Source organism: Rhinopithecus bieti, unplaced genomic scaffold (assembly GCF_001698545.2).
Source record: "Rhinopithecus bieti isolate Rb0 unplaced genomic scaffold, ASM169854v2 scaffold_2294, whole genome shotgun sequence".
Taxonomy (NCBI): domain Eukaryota; kingdom Metazoa; phylum Chordata; class Mammalia; order Primates; family Cercopithecidae; genus Rhinopithecus; species Rhinopithecus bieti.
Genome location: NW_016803705.1, coordinates 76,773 through 89,551, shown reverse-complemented (window position 1 = coordinate 89,551; position 12,779 = coordinate 76,773). Strand labels below are relative to the sequence as shown.

The 12,779-nt window shown below is 43.9% G+C and overlaps 1 protein-coding gene across 3 annotated transcripts in view; it reads left to right on the top strand.

The window, feature by feature from the left end:
• Positions 1–12,779, top strand: part of SEL1L3 (SEL1L family member 3) — a 120,944-nt gene that overhangs the window by 39,249 nt on the left and 68,916 nt on the right. For all 3 annotated transcript variants that reach the window (XM_017851862.1, XM_017851877.1, XM_017851867.1), the window contains exons 7-9: positions 2,995–3,127; positions 5,180–5,312; positions 6,853–6,993. In XM_017851862.1, coding sequence (XP_017707351.1) covers positions 2,995–3,127; positions 5,180–5,312; positions 6,853–6,993 — 407 coding nt within the window. The remainder of the gene's footprint in view (positions 1–2,994; positions 3,128–5,179; positions 5,313–6,852; positions 6,994–12,779) is intronic.

The following is a 12,779-nucleotide window of genomic DNA, read 5'->3' as shown; positions in this document are numbered from 1 at the left end:
TTTTTGAGACGGAGTCTTGTTCTGTCACCCAGGCTGGAGTGCAGTGGCACGCCTCAGCTCACTGCAAGCTCTGCCGCCTCCCAGGTTCACACCATTCTCCTGCCTCAGCCTCCCGAGAAGCTGGGACTACAGGCACCCGCCACCACACCCGGCTAATTTTTTTCTATTTTTAGTAGAGATGGGTTTTCACCGTGTTCGCCAGGATGGTCTCGATCTCCTGGTCTTGTGATCCGCCCACCTCAGCCTCCCAAAGTGCTGGGATTACAGGCGTGAGCCACCGTGCCCGGCCGAGAATAGCTCTTTCTTCCCACTCATACTTTATTGAATTACATATTTAAGTAAATGGTACGATTACAGTAAACATACTATTGGTATTAACTGGTTTGGGCTCAAGTGATCCCCCGCCTCGGCCTTCCAAAGTGCTGAGATTATAGGCATGAGCCACTGCACCAGGCCAACATTAACTGGTTTGAGAGTATACACATCTTATTCTTGCTAAGTGTGCAACTCAAAATGTGGGAGCCAAAGTCCAACAGAGGACTAGGTTAAAAATGATAATCACTGTTGCTAACGGTTATGGTGTCTGCTCTGTACCTGACATTGTTTGAAATGCTTTGTTTACATATTTATTTCATCTTCATAACAACCAGACAGGCAGGTACTGTTGCTATTTCCGTTTTTTAAATGGGGAGACTAAGGCTCTAGACAGTAAGCTCTAGGCAGTGAGGCAGTGAGCATCCCGGATGCTGTAAGCATCAGTCAGTCGGTTTTGCATGAGGACGGTCAGGTAAGCAGGAGAGTTGGTTCAGCTGCAGCTCTGTTAAGAGGGCTTCCTACTGCAGAAGCATTGCTTTGTATCCATCGAGCGCCCTGTGCTGTCTCATGAGGGTTGTTGGAATGTTCATGCCTTTTCAAGGTCTTGGAAAACAGAATCAATTCACAACTCTAGAGATAATAACTTTATGACCTCGCCATAAATAGGCAGGAGAGACTATCATCTTCACAGTCCTCCAAGACTGAGATTCTGAAAAGCATAATATCAGGAGCTGAAGCACTTCTTTTCCATTTTGGTGGCATTTAAACAAGGCTAATCTCTAGACATTCGATGTTGCTGCTGTCAGCTGTTGCTGCCAGGCTATGTGCTTTGCTTCACCATCTCATGCCTCCTCCCTGGCCAGGTGCACCTGCTAGGGCTTGGGTTCTTTGCTAACAGACAGTCCATCCCCCGTTCTGAAATAACCCTGGGTTGCCTGGTTTCCCTGATCCAACTGTGAGTAGCTTGCCCTGTCCCCATCCATGTCGTCACGCCGGCCCTTCGCTCCCTCGGCTCCCTGGGCTCCTGGCGGCCTGCCTGCCACTTTGTTTTCTTTTCTCCTGCTTCCATCCGCCCCTCGTGGCTCCTGGCTCCGCCTTGTTGCCTGACCTCTAACTGGATACCTGTCTTAGCCCTCACTCCCCTCACTGTTCATGTATGCTCTGATCACACCTTGTCCTCCCATTCTTACTTTAAATTCTTATTTGTTATTTTTATTTATTTATCAATTATTATTATTATTATTTTGACACGAGTCTCACTGTTGTCGCCCAGGCTGGAGTGCAGTGGTGCGATCTCAGCTCACTGCAACCTCCGCTTCCGGGTTCGAGTGATTCTCTTGCATTAGCCCCGTGAGTAGCTGGGATTACAGGCACGCACCACCACGCCTGGCTAATTTTTATATTTTTAGTAGAGATGGGTTTCACCACATTGGCCAGGCTGGTCTTGAACTCCTGACCTCAGGTGATCCGCCCACCTTGGCCTCCCAAAGTGCTGGGATTACAGGTGTGAGCCACTGTGCCCAGCCTTATTTTAAATTCTTAATAGGTAATAGATGCACATGGTTTAAAAAAAAAATCAAAACTTTGTAAAAATACAGTTAGATGTCTTGCTCCCAACCCTACCCTCATGCTTCACCTCAACCCCCCAGCACCCCATGGGGAGATAATTCTATTGGTTTTCTGTATAGACTTCCACCCAGAGTTTCTTTATGCAAGTATGAAAAAAATCTGTGCCCCTCTTTCTTAGATAAAAGGTATGCTCTGTGTCCTGTACTTTTTTTTTTTTTTTACTTAACACGATATTTTGGAGATCTCTCCAGGTTCTTTTGTCCCTTTTTTAGTTGCATAGTGAAAAAGCTCCAGTCCAAGATACACTGAATGGATGGGCCAGTCCCCACTGGCAGACACTGGAGTTCTCCTGGATGGATGGGCCAGTCCTGGCTGATAGACACGGGGGTTCTCCCATCTTTGGTGAATATAAACAATGTTGCAAGGAACACCTTCATGCATTTTATAAATGCCAACCTACTTTGCCCTCTCTTTCCTTCCTGATGTTTCAAGCCCTTCAGGACAGTGTGGTCCTCTAGCTCATCACTTGTGCTCACCTCTCATCTCCGGCCAAATCCTCTGAGCTGGCTGTGGCCTCCTCCTCCTAACTGAATTTTGCCTCAGTCCTTATCTAATAGTCTATGCTTTTGGCTTTCTCCCACAGCCACCTTCTGTTCATTCAACAAGATTTTTTATTTTCTTTTAAAGCAAAATATTTCCAATGAAGACCAACAATTCCAGACAGACAATTCCATTGATTCCAAACAATACCACCACTATCAATAGTATATATTGAGTATTTACTTTGGGCAAGCACTCTGCTAGATGCTTGACATCTTTATACTTCACTTAATCCTCTTAACCATCCAATAAGTGAAGAATTATCATTTGACACAGGAGGAGACTGGAGAGGAGGTTAAGTGACTGGGCTGAGGTCTCATAGCTGGCAAACAGCAAAATTGGGATCCTAGCCCAGGTCCACCTGGCCCCACACTGGTCTCCTCTGCTAAAACTCAGAGTGAAGGGCTTGGGGCAATTTGGGTTAAGTCAAGGAGAGTCTAGGAAAGAGACTCTTTTTAAGTCATCTAGTTCCAGCACAGAGCTCTCTTAATCCTTCATTCTCTTCTCTAGCTTCCGGGAGGATTTCCATTATAATGACACAGCTGGGTACTTCATTATTGGAGGGAGCAGGTATGTGGCTGGCATTGAAGGGTTTTTTGGACCTCTGAAGTACTATCGCCTTCGCAGTCTGCACCCTGCCCAGGTGAGTCCCAGGGGATCAGGAAGATTGCAGTACTCCTGGGTGATGAGTATGGGCCTCAGGGTGTGCAGCCCAGTGTAAATAAAAGTTTACCCAAGCCGGACCATGCATTGCCTCTGTCATCAAACATCATTAATACTGAGGCTTTTCCCCCAGCAAAGGCAATAATAGATTTCTGTTAACATCTGGTTCATTTAGTACTCATAAAATGGAAACCATTTACTTCCTCTGTTTTAATAACTACTAGTTTAATTATAGAGTAGATTTTCATCAGGCTGTTGCCTATCCAGCGATTAAGCTAATGAAAGGAGAGAATCTTAGTTGTTTGGTAAAGCTTCTTTTATATGCTATTATTTAAAGTATCAGAAGAGATGCTGTAGCAAATTAAAATCTTGGTTCCATTGGCTGCTGTCTTCAGAAACACAGGCCTTCGGCTCACACTGGGGTCAGCTGGCAGCAGTTGTATGGATCAAAAAGGCATTGTGTTCAGGGCCGAATCCTCTGCACAGTGCCTTCCACATCCAAAACCCGCCCCTGAATGGAACTCTCCAATGCCCTGGGCCAATGCAGCTGGACTGGTCGGGGGAGATGGCTGTTTCCCCACGAGGGAGTCTTCAGGGCACTTGTTTTCTGGGCTGTGTTAAGGAGATCAAGATCAAGGACCACACCTGATACCTGAAAGGGAAATATTCTTTCATTCCCTTCACCCTATGGGGTTTATTCTGAGAAAAACAGGGGTCACCAGACAAAGTCATAATCAGGAAAAATGGGGAGCCCTGCTGTCCATGGGTGATATCTTACAGCCTCTGTGAGAGACCTTTGTGAAAAGGGGAAAAAAATGAAATAGTCATTTGTGCAACAAATGCTTATTGAGAACCTACTGTATGCCAGGCTCTGAACTAGGTGCTGAGGCAAGCAAGATGGGTAGGTTTAAAATTCATCTGAAGGTTGTCCACAATAAGAAATCTGCTTAATATCGGCCAGGCGTGGTGGCTCACACCTGTAATCCCAGCGCTTTGGAAGGACGAGGCAGGCAGATCACTTGAGGTCAGGAGTTTGAGACCAGCCAACATGGTGAAACCCCATCTCTACTAAAAATACAAAAGTTAGCTGGATGTGCTCACTTGAACCCAGAAGGCGGAGGTTGCAGTGAGCCAAGATTGTGCCACTGCACTCCAGCCTGGGTGATAAGAACAAGACTGTCTCAAAAAAAAAAAAAAAAAAAAAAAGAAACGTACTTAATATCATGAACAGTACATATACATATGCATACATATATTCACACACAAAATGGAAGCGAAATTATTCTAAGAATACATACCCTTGCTATATTCAGTGCACGCTGCTATTTTGTGTTCTACTTTATAAAAACAAAAACCACCACCAAAACTCTGTAGGTTACCACCCGCTGAAATAACTATGTGACCCTCTAATGGGTCCCAGCCTCTATTTTGAAGCACACAGAGTTAAGTCCCTTGTTCCTGAGGAGCTCCCTTTTGGGATCTTAAACAAGGAATTCATGAAAGAATACAATATATGCTTAAATTCAGATGTGTTTGGGAGTGCTGAGGCAGGAACAGGTACATCGGCCCGCAAGTGAGATGGGGTGAGTCTCTAGGGGGGCCTGTCCTGAAGCCATGGCCTTGCACCCAGCTCTTGGGGGTTGCAGAAGAGGGGAGGAGGGCTCTTTGATGCAGCAGGCACATTGCGGGTACTTGCGTCTTTTCGTGGGAATTGAAGGAGGAGGTGAGTGTGATTTTCTAGGGACAGAGTGCAGCCAGAGAAAAGAAGAGGGAAGAGTCCCAGTCTCTGGGAAATTCTGACGTTTAACAGGCTGGACACAAAGAGAAGCTGGAGGGAAGCCGTCAGAGCTGGCGTGTCCTTGAATTCATATCGATGACCTTGCTTTGCAAATCCAGAGTGGATGATATGTGTACAAACAGGCCACCTAGAGATGTCAGTGGGAGAACGAAGTCAACCCGAACACATCTTCCTAGAGGTGGATGGACATTTGATGACAATTGTTGTTCATTTGACTTTCTTGCCTTCTTGTAGATTTTTAATCCCCTCCTTGAGAAGCAACTTGCTGAACAAATCAAGTTGTATTATGAAAGGTGTGCTGAGGTTCAAGAAATAATAGATGTGTATGCATCCGCAGCACTGCGCGGGGGCGAGAGACAAGAAGCATGTAAGTGTTGAGCTTCAGGGGAGCTGTTTTAAGCTCTGTGCATTTGCATAAACACATGTTTGGCTTCTCCATAATGGGATTAAAATTGAACATATATGACTTGGCTCACATATCAGCCGGGACAAGTGTGACCTTTAGCCCTCCACTGGTGGATACAGGTGAAATTGTACATTCCACCTGGATTCTACCAAGACCAATGACAGTCAAGAAGAACCAAAACATCTTATAGCTCCAACCATAAAAATCTAGTTTACAAATACAAATGAAAGCGAGTGTTTTGTGCCTCGCATGGCATTATTCCCATCCATAAGGCCAGCCTAAGAAAATAAAAATGAATTGAAAAATAAATTAATCATTAGAAATGTTTCCCCATCAGTGCACTTTTGTTTTGGGCCATTAATATCTGAATATTAGCTTTCAGAAATGTTGAATGGTGACTTTGTTGTTTGGAGTTCGGTTTTATTTTTTAAATCCTTGAAATTGACTCATTCTCGAAGACATCCGTAATTTTTAACGGAAGGAATGAATTTCAAATAGACTGCTTCATGCATGCTCATATTTGCACAGACATCCTTTTACTCACACAGGGTGTTTATCAGTTACAAAACTTGGTCCTGTCTGGTCCGCCAGTGTTCCAGCTTGGATCTAGCACTTACACATTTCTCTGTGATGCGGATCTTGCTGTTTGATATGGTGGCACTAGAGTTACTCACATATGTTCCTTCTGGAAGAGAAATTCCTGTGGGGCCTTTGCCATCAGCAAAAGCGAATTGAGTATTTCAGTCCTGCCCATATGTCTCTCCATCTCCAGAGCGGAACTTCTCATTCCAGGTCATGGAGGGAAGGATGCATCTCAAACATGCCCCGGTCCAATAGGGTTCACATGAAATGGTCCCAGGTAGTGATTAGAGATGGTGATGGGTGAGTGTGGAAAGACAGTGCTTCTGCAATTCAAGTTAAGAATAGGCTATACTGGTCTCCAGCTGCTGCTCTCACTGCTGAATCATCCAGAAAATATGATGCTGTCAAGCGGAGGGGGAAGATATATAGGAATAGTAATAACCCAAAGAGGAAAGAAACTGACTTGGGTAACTTATGTACTATCAGGAGACATACCCTGAGATGGAAGGCGAGGCATGCACACCCATCTGTTTGGTGGCATTAGGAAGATTTTCCTACCATCTTCAACTGCCTTGCCTCCCTGGGGGTCTTTGTGCTTTGCTCCTCAACTCAAATGCCAAGAAAATGGCCTAGATATTGGCCTCCTGGGGACCAGTCAGAGGCCAGCTGCTCATTCTGTAGAATTATTCAACAGCCATCAGCAACTTTGGCACATTTCTCATGGACTTGGCTCTGAATTTGTGACCTGGAGGCAAAAGCATCATAGCCAATTTCAAATCCCAAAAGGACCCAAACCAACATCCAGTAATGGCAAGTCTGGCCTCTTCTTTCTGGTTCCTCTTCGGACGAAGGACTTTAGGGAGGTGAGTCTCATCTTCTGCTAAAGGGTGTGATGTCTTCTGCTTCCTCTTCTGTGTAGGCCACCTCCATAACTCCTACCTGGACCTCCAGCGCAAGTATGGGAGACCCTTGATGTGCAGGGCCTTCCCCTGGGAGAAGGAGCTGAAAGACAAACACCCCAGCTTGTTCCAGGCATTACTGGAGATGGACTTGCTGACCGGTAATTGAGTCTTTGCCTCGGCTTTGGGCACTGGTTAGAAAGGCTCCTTGTTTTTCTCCGTTTCACTCACCCTCTTTGGTGTTTTAGGCCTTAAAGTTATTTTTAACCCTAAGGTTTTAGCTTAATTTCACATTTAAATTCTGCCCTTGTATGTCCACAACTCTCGATATATCTGTGCACACTTCCAACACTAAATGCAAAAACTTAAATTTAGGAATTGCTCAAGCAATTCTTTATTTAAAGCCAAGGCCACAAATGGACAGCCTGCAGCCAGAGCCAGCCCCCAGATGCAGTTGATTTGGAAAATACCTTGTTGTATATGTTAAAAAAAAAAAAAAAAAAAAAAAATATATATATAATAAAAAATTCTTAGCGAAAACTAAATTTATTTCTTTTTTAAAAAAGAAAAAACCAAAGATCTGGCAAGACTGGGCATTTCTCCTGTGTGGCAGCAATTGTGGAGGTGAGGCTCAGACCAGGCATACCTTGTCCACCCACAGCACCTCCTGTCTATTTTGTCACCTCCTGCTTACTTCATTCATGGATCTGACCCATGTGAGCCCACAGGCACTTGAACTTGGGACCTCTGATTTGAAGTACACTTTCAGCGTCATCTCAGGAATCTGCATAAACTTCCCAGATGCCACCAGCTTCTCTGTAGGCCCAACACAATTTGGGTTTGCTTAGTAATTCAGTGCATCCTCCAGGGCCATGAGGGATCTTAAAACCATGCCTGTTAGGAAGAGGAAAGGCAGCTGGAGATGTTCAGCCTGGTGAAGAGGATCCTAGCAGGGAGTTGCCAACTGTCTTAGTGGTGGGAGGCAACTCCACGTAGTCCTGGGCATAGAACCAGATCTTGAGTTGGGGCGATGCAGAAAGTGACTTCTGCCTCATGTAAGATTGGTGTCTTAAATTGCACCCACTGCCTAAGAATGGCAGTGTCTAACAGCATAGATTTCCTTTGCAAATGGTGACCCTCCTGCAAAGAATTCAAGTCATATAGGATATTTTATCATTCATTCTTCTGATGCCTACTCAGTGACTACTCAGTAACTTGGCTAGACTTCAGAGATATGTGAAGTAACACAGTGCTTCTGTCCTTAAGGAATGGACTTGAAAGCAAAGAAAAATAGTAATGCATTTTATTAAAGGTATAGAAGCTAATGGTGGAGACACAAAGAAAGGAGTGGTCAGTTCTACTGGGAGGGCTGAGGTGTTCTGGGAAGGCTTCCTGGAAGAGGAGACACTGGGACTGATTCTTGAAAGGCCAGCAGATGTCTGTCAGATAAGAGAGTTGGAGGTGGGAATTGCAGGCAGAGCAGACCCTGAGAGGTGGTAACAGCACAGCATTGTCGCATGATGGTGCCGTGACAATGCGGAGGCAGGAGAAGCCCTGCAAAGTGATTATTCCAACGAGGGTTCAGACACCATCCTGAAGTTTGGGCTTTACCTTTCAGGTGACAGGGACCTGTTAAAGGGTTTCAAGCAAGAAGAAGAGGCATAGTGAGATCTGGGACTTTGAGGTCATGGCAGGGAGGTGAACTAGAAGGGCGTGGAGCTGGAAGAAGGGAATGTATTGCCACGGTCCCTTGAGGAGAGGATGCAGGCCTGAGTGGGGCATGGTGACAGGAACAGAGCTGAAGGATGTAGAGATGGACTCTGAGGGACTCCATAGCTGCTTGGATGTGGGCAAAGGACAAGTGGGCGGTAGGCTGTGTCATGTTGTATAATGAGTGGCGTAGCCTCTGGAGCCAGCTGGCCTAGGTCCAATTTTAACATTCACTAGCTGTGTGATTTGGGCAAGTTACTTAATTTCTCTGAGCCTTAGTTTCCTCGTCTGCAAAATGGGAATGAAAATACTACCTGTCTTCTAGTGTTGGCTTCAATAAGTTGATATATATATATATGTATGTATGTATATGTGTGTGAATATGTGTGTATATATCATATATAATATATGTACATTACATTATATAACAAAATATAATATATAATAATATATAATATATAAACATGTTATAATATATATTATAAGTATTATCTATTAATACTTATAATATATAATTATATAATATATAATATAATATTATATAATATTATCTATTAAGTATTATATTAATACTTATATAATATATATTATATATAAGTATTTTATATAATAATATTATTATATATAGTATATTAATATATATATAATATATATTTTATATAATATCTATATATATAATATATATTATATATTAGTATTATATATATAATATATATTATTATATAAGTATTGTATATATATAATATACTTAGAAGAATTTCAGCACATGGTAAGCCTTACATAAGCAGGGTTTCTCAATCTCACAATATGGACATTTTGGACTGTAGAATTTTTTTTGTTGGGGACTGTCCTGTGTATTATGGGATGTTTAGCTGCATTTCGGGACTCCACAACTAGATACAAATAGCACCCTCCCCATATCCCTCCTTTCCAAAAATATCTCCAGGTATTGGCAAATGCTCCCAAGTCCTTAGGGAGGCCAGATCACCCCCAGCTGAGAACCACTGCTACGTCAGTGCTGTTGCTCTTATTACTGGGCAGAGATAATTCCAGGTTGCCGCTGGATGGCTGTCTGGAGGTGATGAAGCCCCGTGCCCCAAGACCCGCAAATAGGAGAGGAAGACGCATGTTGGACAGTTTAGGCTAAATGGGCTAAGACCACATCCACACCAACATTGTTTTTATGCGAGTTCCAATCCTACTTAAAAATAGTTTCGCTGATTGGAAACAGGAGTGCATCCTTTTACAAAATGTTCTTTTAAAGTAAATACTGTCTATGAGAAGGTTTTCATGTTATTGTTGCAGCTCAAAATTTTGTTTATAAGAATTCAGAATGATTTGTTTTCCATGGAGGCCTGGCAATGAAATCTAATGAAAAACCTCAATCATAAGTCCCTTTACCTTAAGACTCCCTGGGTATGGGTGCTGCGGAACCGCTAGATTCCCACGCAGTGAGCGTATTCCACTGACCTCTGTTAGGCATCTGGGGCCCCCATCAGTGGGGAGAGAGGGGGACCCAAAGCTGGATTTGCCACTTTAGGATCCACCGTTCATGCTTAAACTGCCTTTGGGGTCTTCTGGCGCCAAGTTAGAACAGCCCCAAGGAGCTTCCCCTGAGGGACCATACCTGCCAGCCTCCCCTGCCACTACATCCTCTGCTTCCAGAGGCACATGGCCAGCTGCCTTCCTCTTCTCCCTGCCTTTCCCTGGCCTAGGAGCTGGCAGGGAGGGAGAGCAGAAGTTTAGGTGAGTTTCTAGAACCAAGCCCCGGGACCCATTCGCCTTCAGCGCCTCTTTTTCTAGGTCAAATTGGAAGGATTGGGGAGCCTTCTGTAGAGGTAGGGCATATACTCCTTAAGGTTATCTCTCTACCTGGCACAGGGCCCTTGCTTGGGGCTATCATAGCATCTTCCAGCAAACCTGGAAGAAAGACTGGTGTCTTGTATTGCACCCAGCTTCCTAACAAGGCTGAGAGAAAAAAAAAAACTTGATTTTGTAAATTGAGGGTAAAAAAAAAAAAAGAATTTATATTTCCAACACGTCTTTACTCTGCTCTCCTATAAAAAGAACCATAGTAAGACGAGTGTGACGCTATTGCCGTTCCCAGTTCCTCAAATACCCTTCGTTCCAAGTTCGTCCTGCCCACAGCGTCTGGCCCTAGCTGGCTCCGGCAGGCTTCAGATGACTCTAGTTAATAGGAACTGTGTTTGTATTCTATTTTCTGCTGCTGCCCTGACCTGTCCTGTCCTGTTGATTAATAGACTTTATTAGAACATCCTCATCATATTACATTTTTCATATCTGAGATAAGCTGTAAGAATGGATTCAGGCATGAGATGTTTGATGCTTGGAATTCTTACTGTAGGAACTGAACAGGCGCAGTAACAAAGATAAGGAATTTAACTGAGTGGGTGTGTTCTGAAGTTACTCACAACCTTTCGTTCATTCATTTACTGAACAAGCATTGACTGAATGCCCCCTACGAGCCAGGATAGAATCAAAATGGGGCTGTGTTTTGAATGAGAGTCATTTAGGCTAATGTAAAAGAAAACATCAGCTCCCATAGTTTCCCCAAAGGGCATTAATCTGTGGAATTGTTTTCTGGAATTTTAACAAATAAGATGCCATCATGGAGCAAGAGAAAATGGGCTGTAATTTCTGGTTCTGTCTGAGAGTCATCTTCTTCCCTGCCAGCAGCTTTTCTTCATAGACACAGCCAGCACTCCACTTCCAGGCCGCTACATGTGCACGTTTCAGACCTGAAAGTGTTTCTTCCCCCCACACTGTGTGATTTTAGATGGATCATCTGCTCACTATCTCAGCCAACAACACACTTCAAAGCAGAGATGAGAACATTGCAGGGGGTAGAGAGTGGGGAAGCTTTGGCTTCATTAACAGCCAGTGGGAAGTGGAAGAGTGTCCTCCACGTTCCCGTCCAGTGAGGTCAGCACCTTTGAGTTGTTCCCAGAATAACCGTATTCTTCTACTACAACAGAGAGTCACCAAATATTTACACTTTTCCTCTTTAAGGGCTGTGATTTTAAAATTCTTATTCTTGCTAGAATACACATAACAAAATTTGCCATCTGAACCAGTTTTAAGTGTACACAGTTCAGCAGCATGAAGGATATTCACATTCTTGTGCCACAGAGTTCCACAACTTTTTTCTTGCAAAACCGAAAATTCGTACTCAGTAAACATCTACCCATTGCCTCCATCCCAAACCCTGGGAGCCATCATCCTGCTTTTTTTTATTCTGAGTTTGACTGCTTTAGATACCTTGTATAAGTGGTATCTTACACAGTATTTGTCTTTTGGTGACTGGTTTATTTCACTTAGCATAATGTCCTCAAGGTTCATCTCTGTTGCAGTGTGTGTTAGAATTTCCTTTCATCTTAAGGCTGAATGGTATTTCATGACATGTTTATACCACACTTTATTTATCCATTCATCCATCGATGGACACTTGAGTTGCTTCCACCCCTTGACTATTGTGAGTGACTTTGCTAAGAATATGGGTCTACAAATATCTCTTTAGAACCATGCTTTCATTTTCTGTTGGATATATACTGGATCCAGAAGCAAAATTTCTGGGTCATATAGTAATTCTACATTTAGTTTTCTGAGAAACCTCCATGCTGTCTTCCACGGCAGCTGCGCCCTTTATATTCCCTCCAACAGTGCACAACAGTGTCCAATTTCTCTACATCCTCAGAAACACTTGTTATTTCCTGTTTTGTTTGGTTGTTTGCTCGTTTTTTTTTGAGACAGTCTTACTCTGTCGCCCAGGCTGGAGTGCAGTGGCGGATCTCGGCTCACCACAACTTCTGCCTCCTGGGTTCAAGCGATTCTCCTGCCTCAGCCTCCTGAGTAGCTGGGATTACAGGGATGCACCACCCAACCCAGCTAATTTGTGTATGTTTAGTAGAGATGGGGTTTCGCCATATTGGCCAGGCTGGTCTTGAACTTCTGACCTCAATTGATCTACCTGCCTCAGTCTCCCAAAGTGCTGTGATTACAGGCATGAGCCACTGCACCTAGTCCATTTTTTTTGTTGTTGTTCTGAGACAGAGTTTTGCTCTTGTTGCCCAAGCTAGAGTGCAATGGCGCAATCTTGGCTTACTGCAACCTCTGCCTCCTGGATTCAAGCGATTCTCTTGCCTCAGCCTCCTGAGTAACTGGGATTACAGATGCCTGCCACCACACCTGGCTGATGTTTTGTATTTTTAGTAGAGAC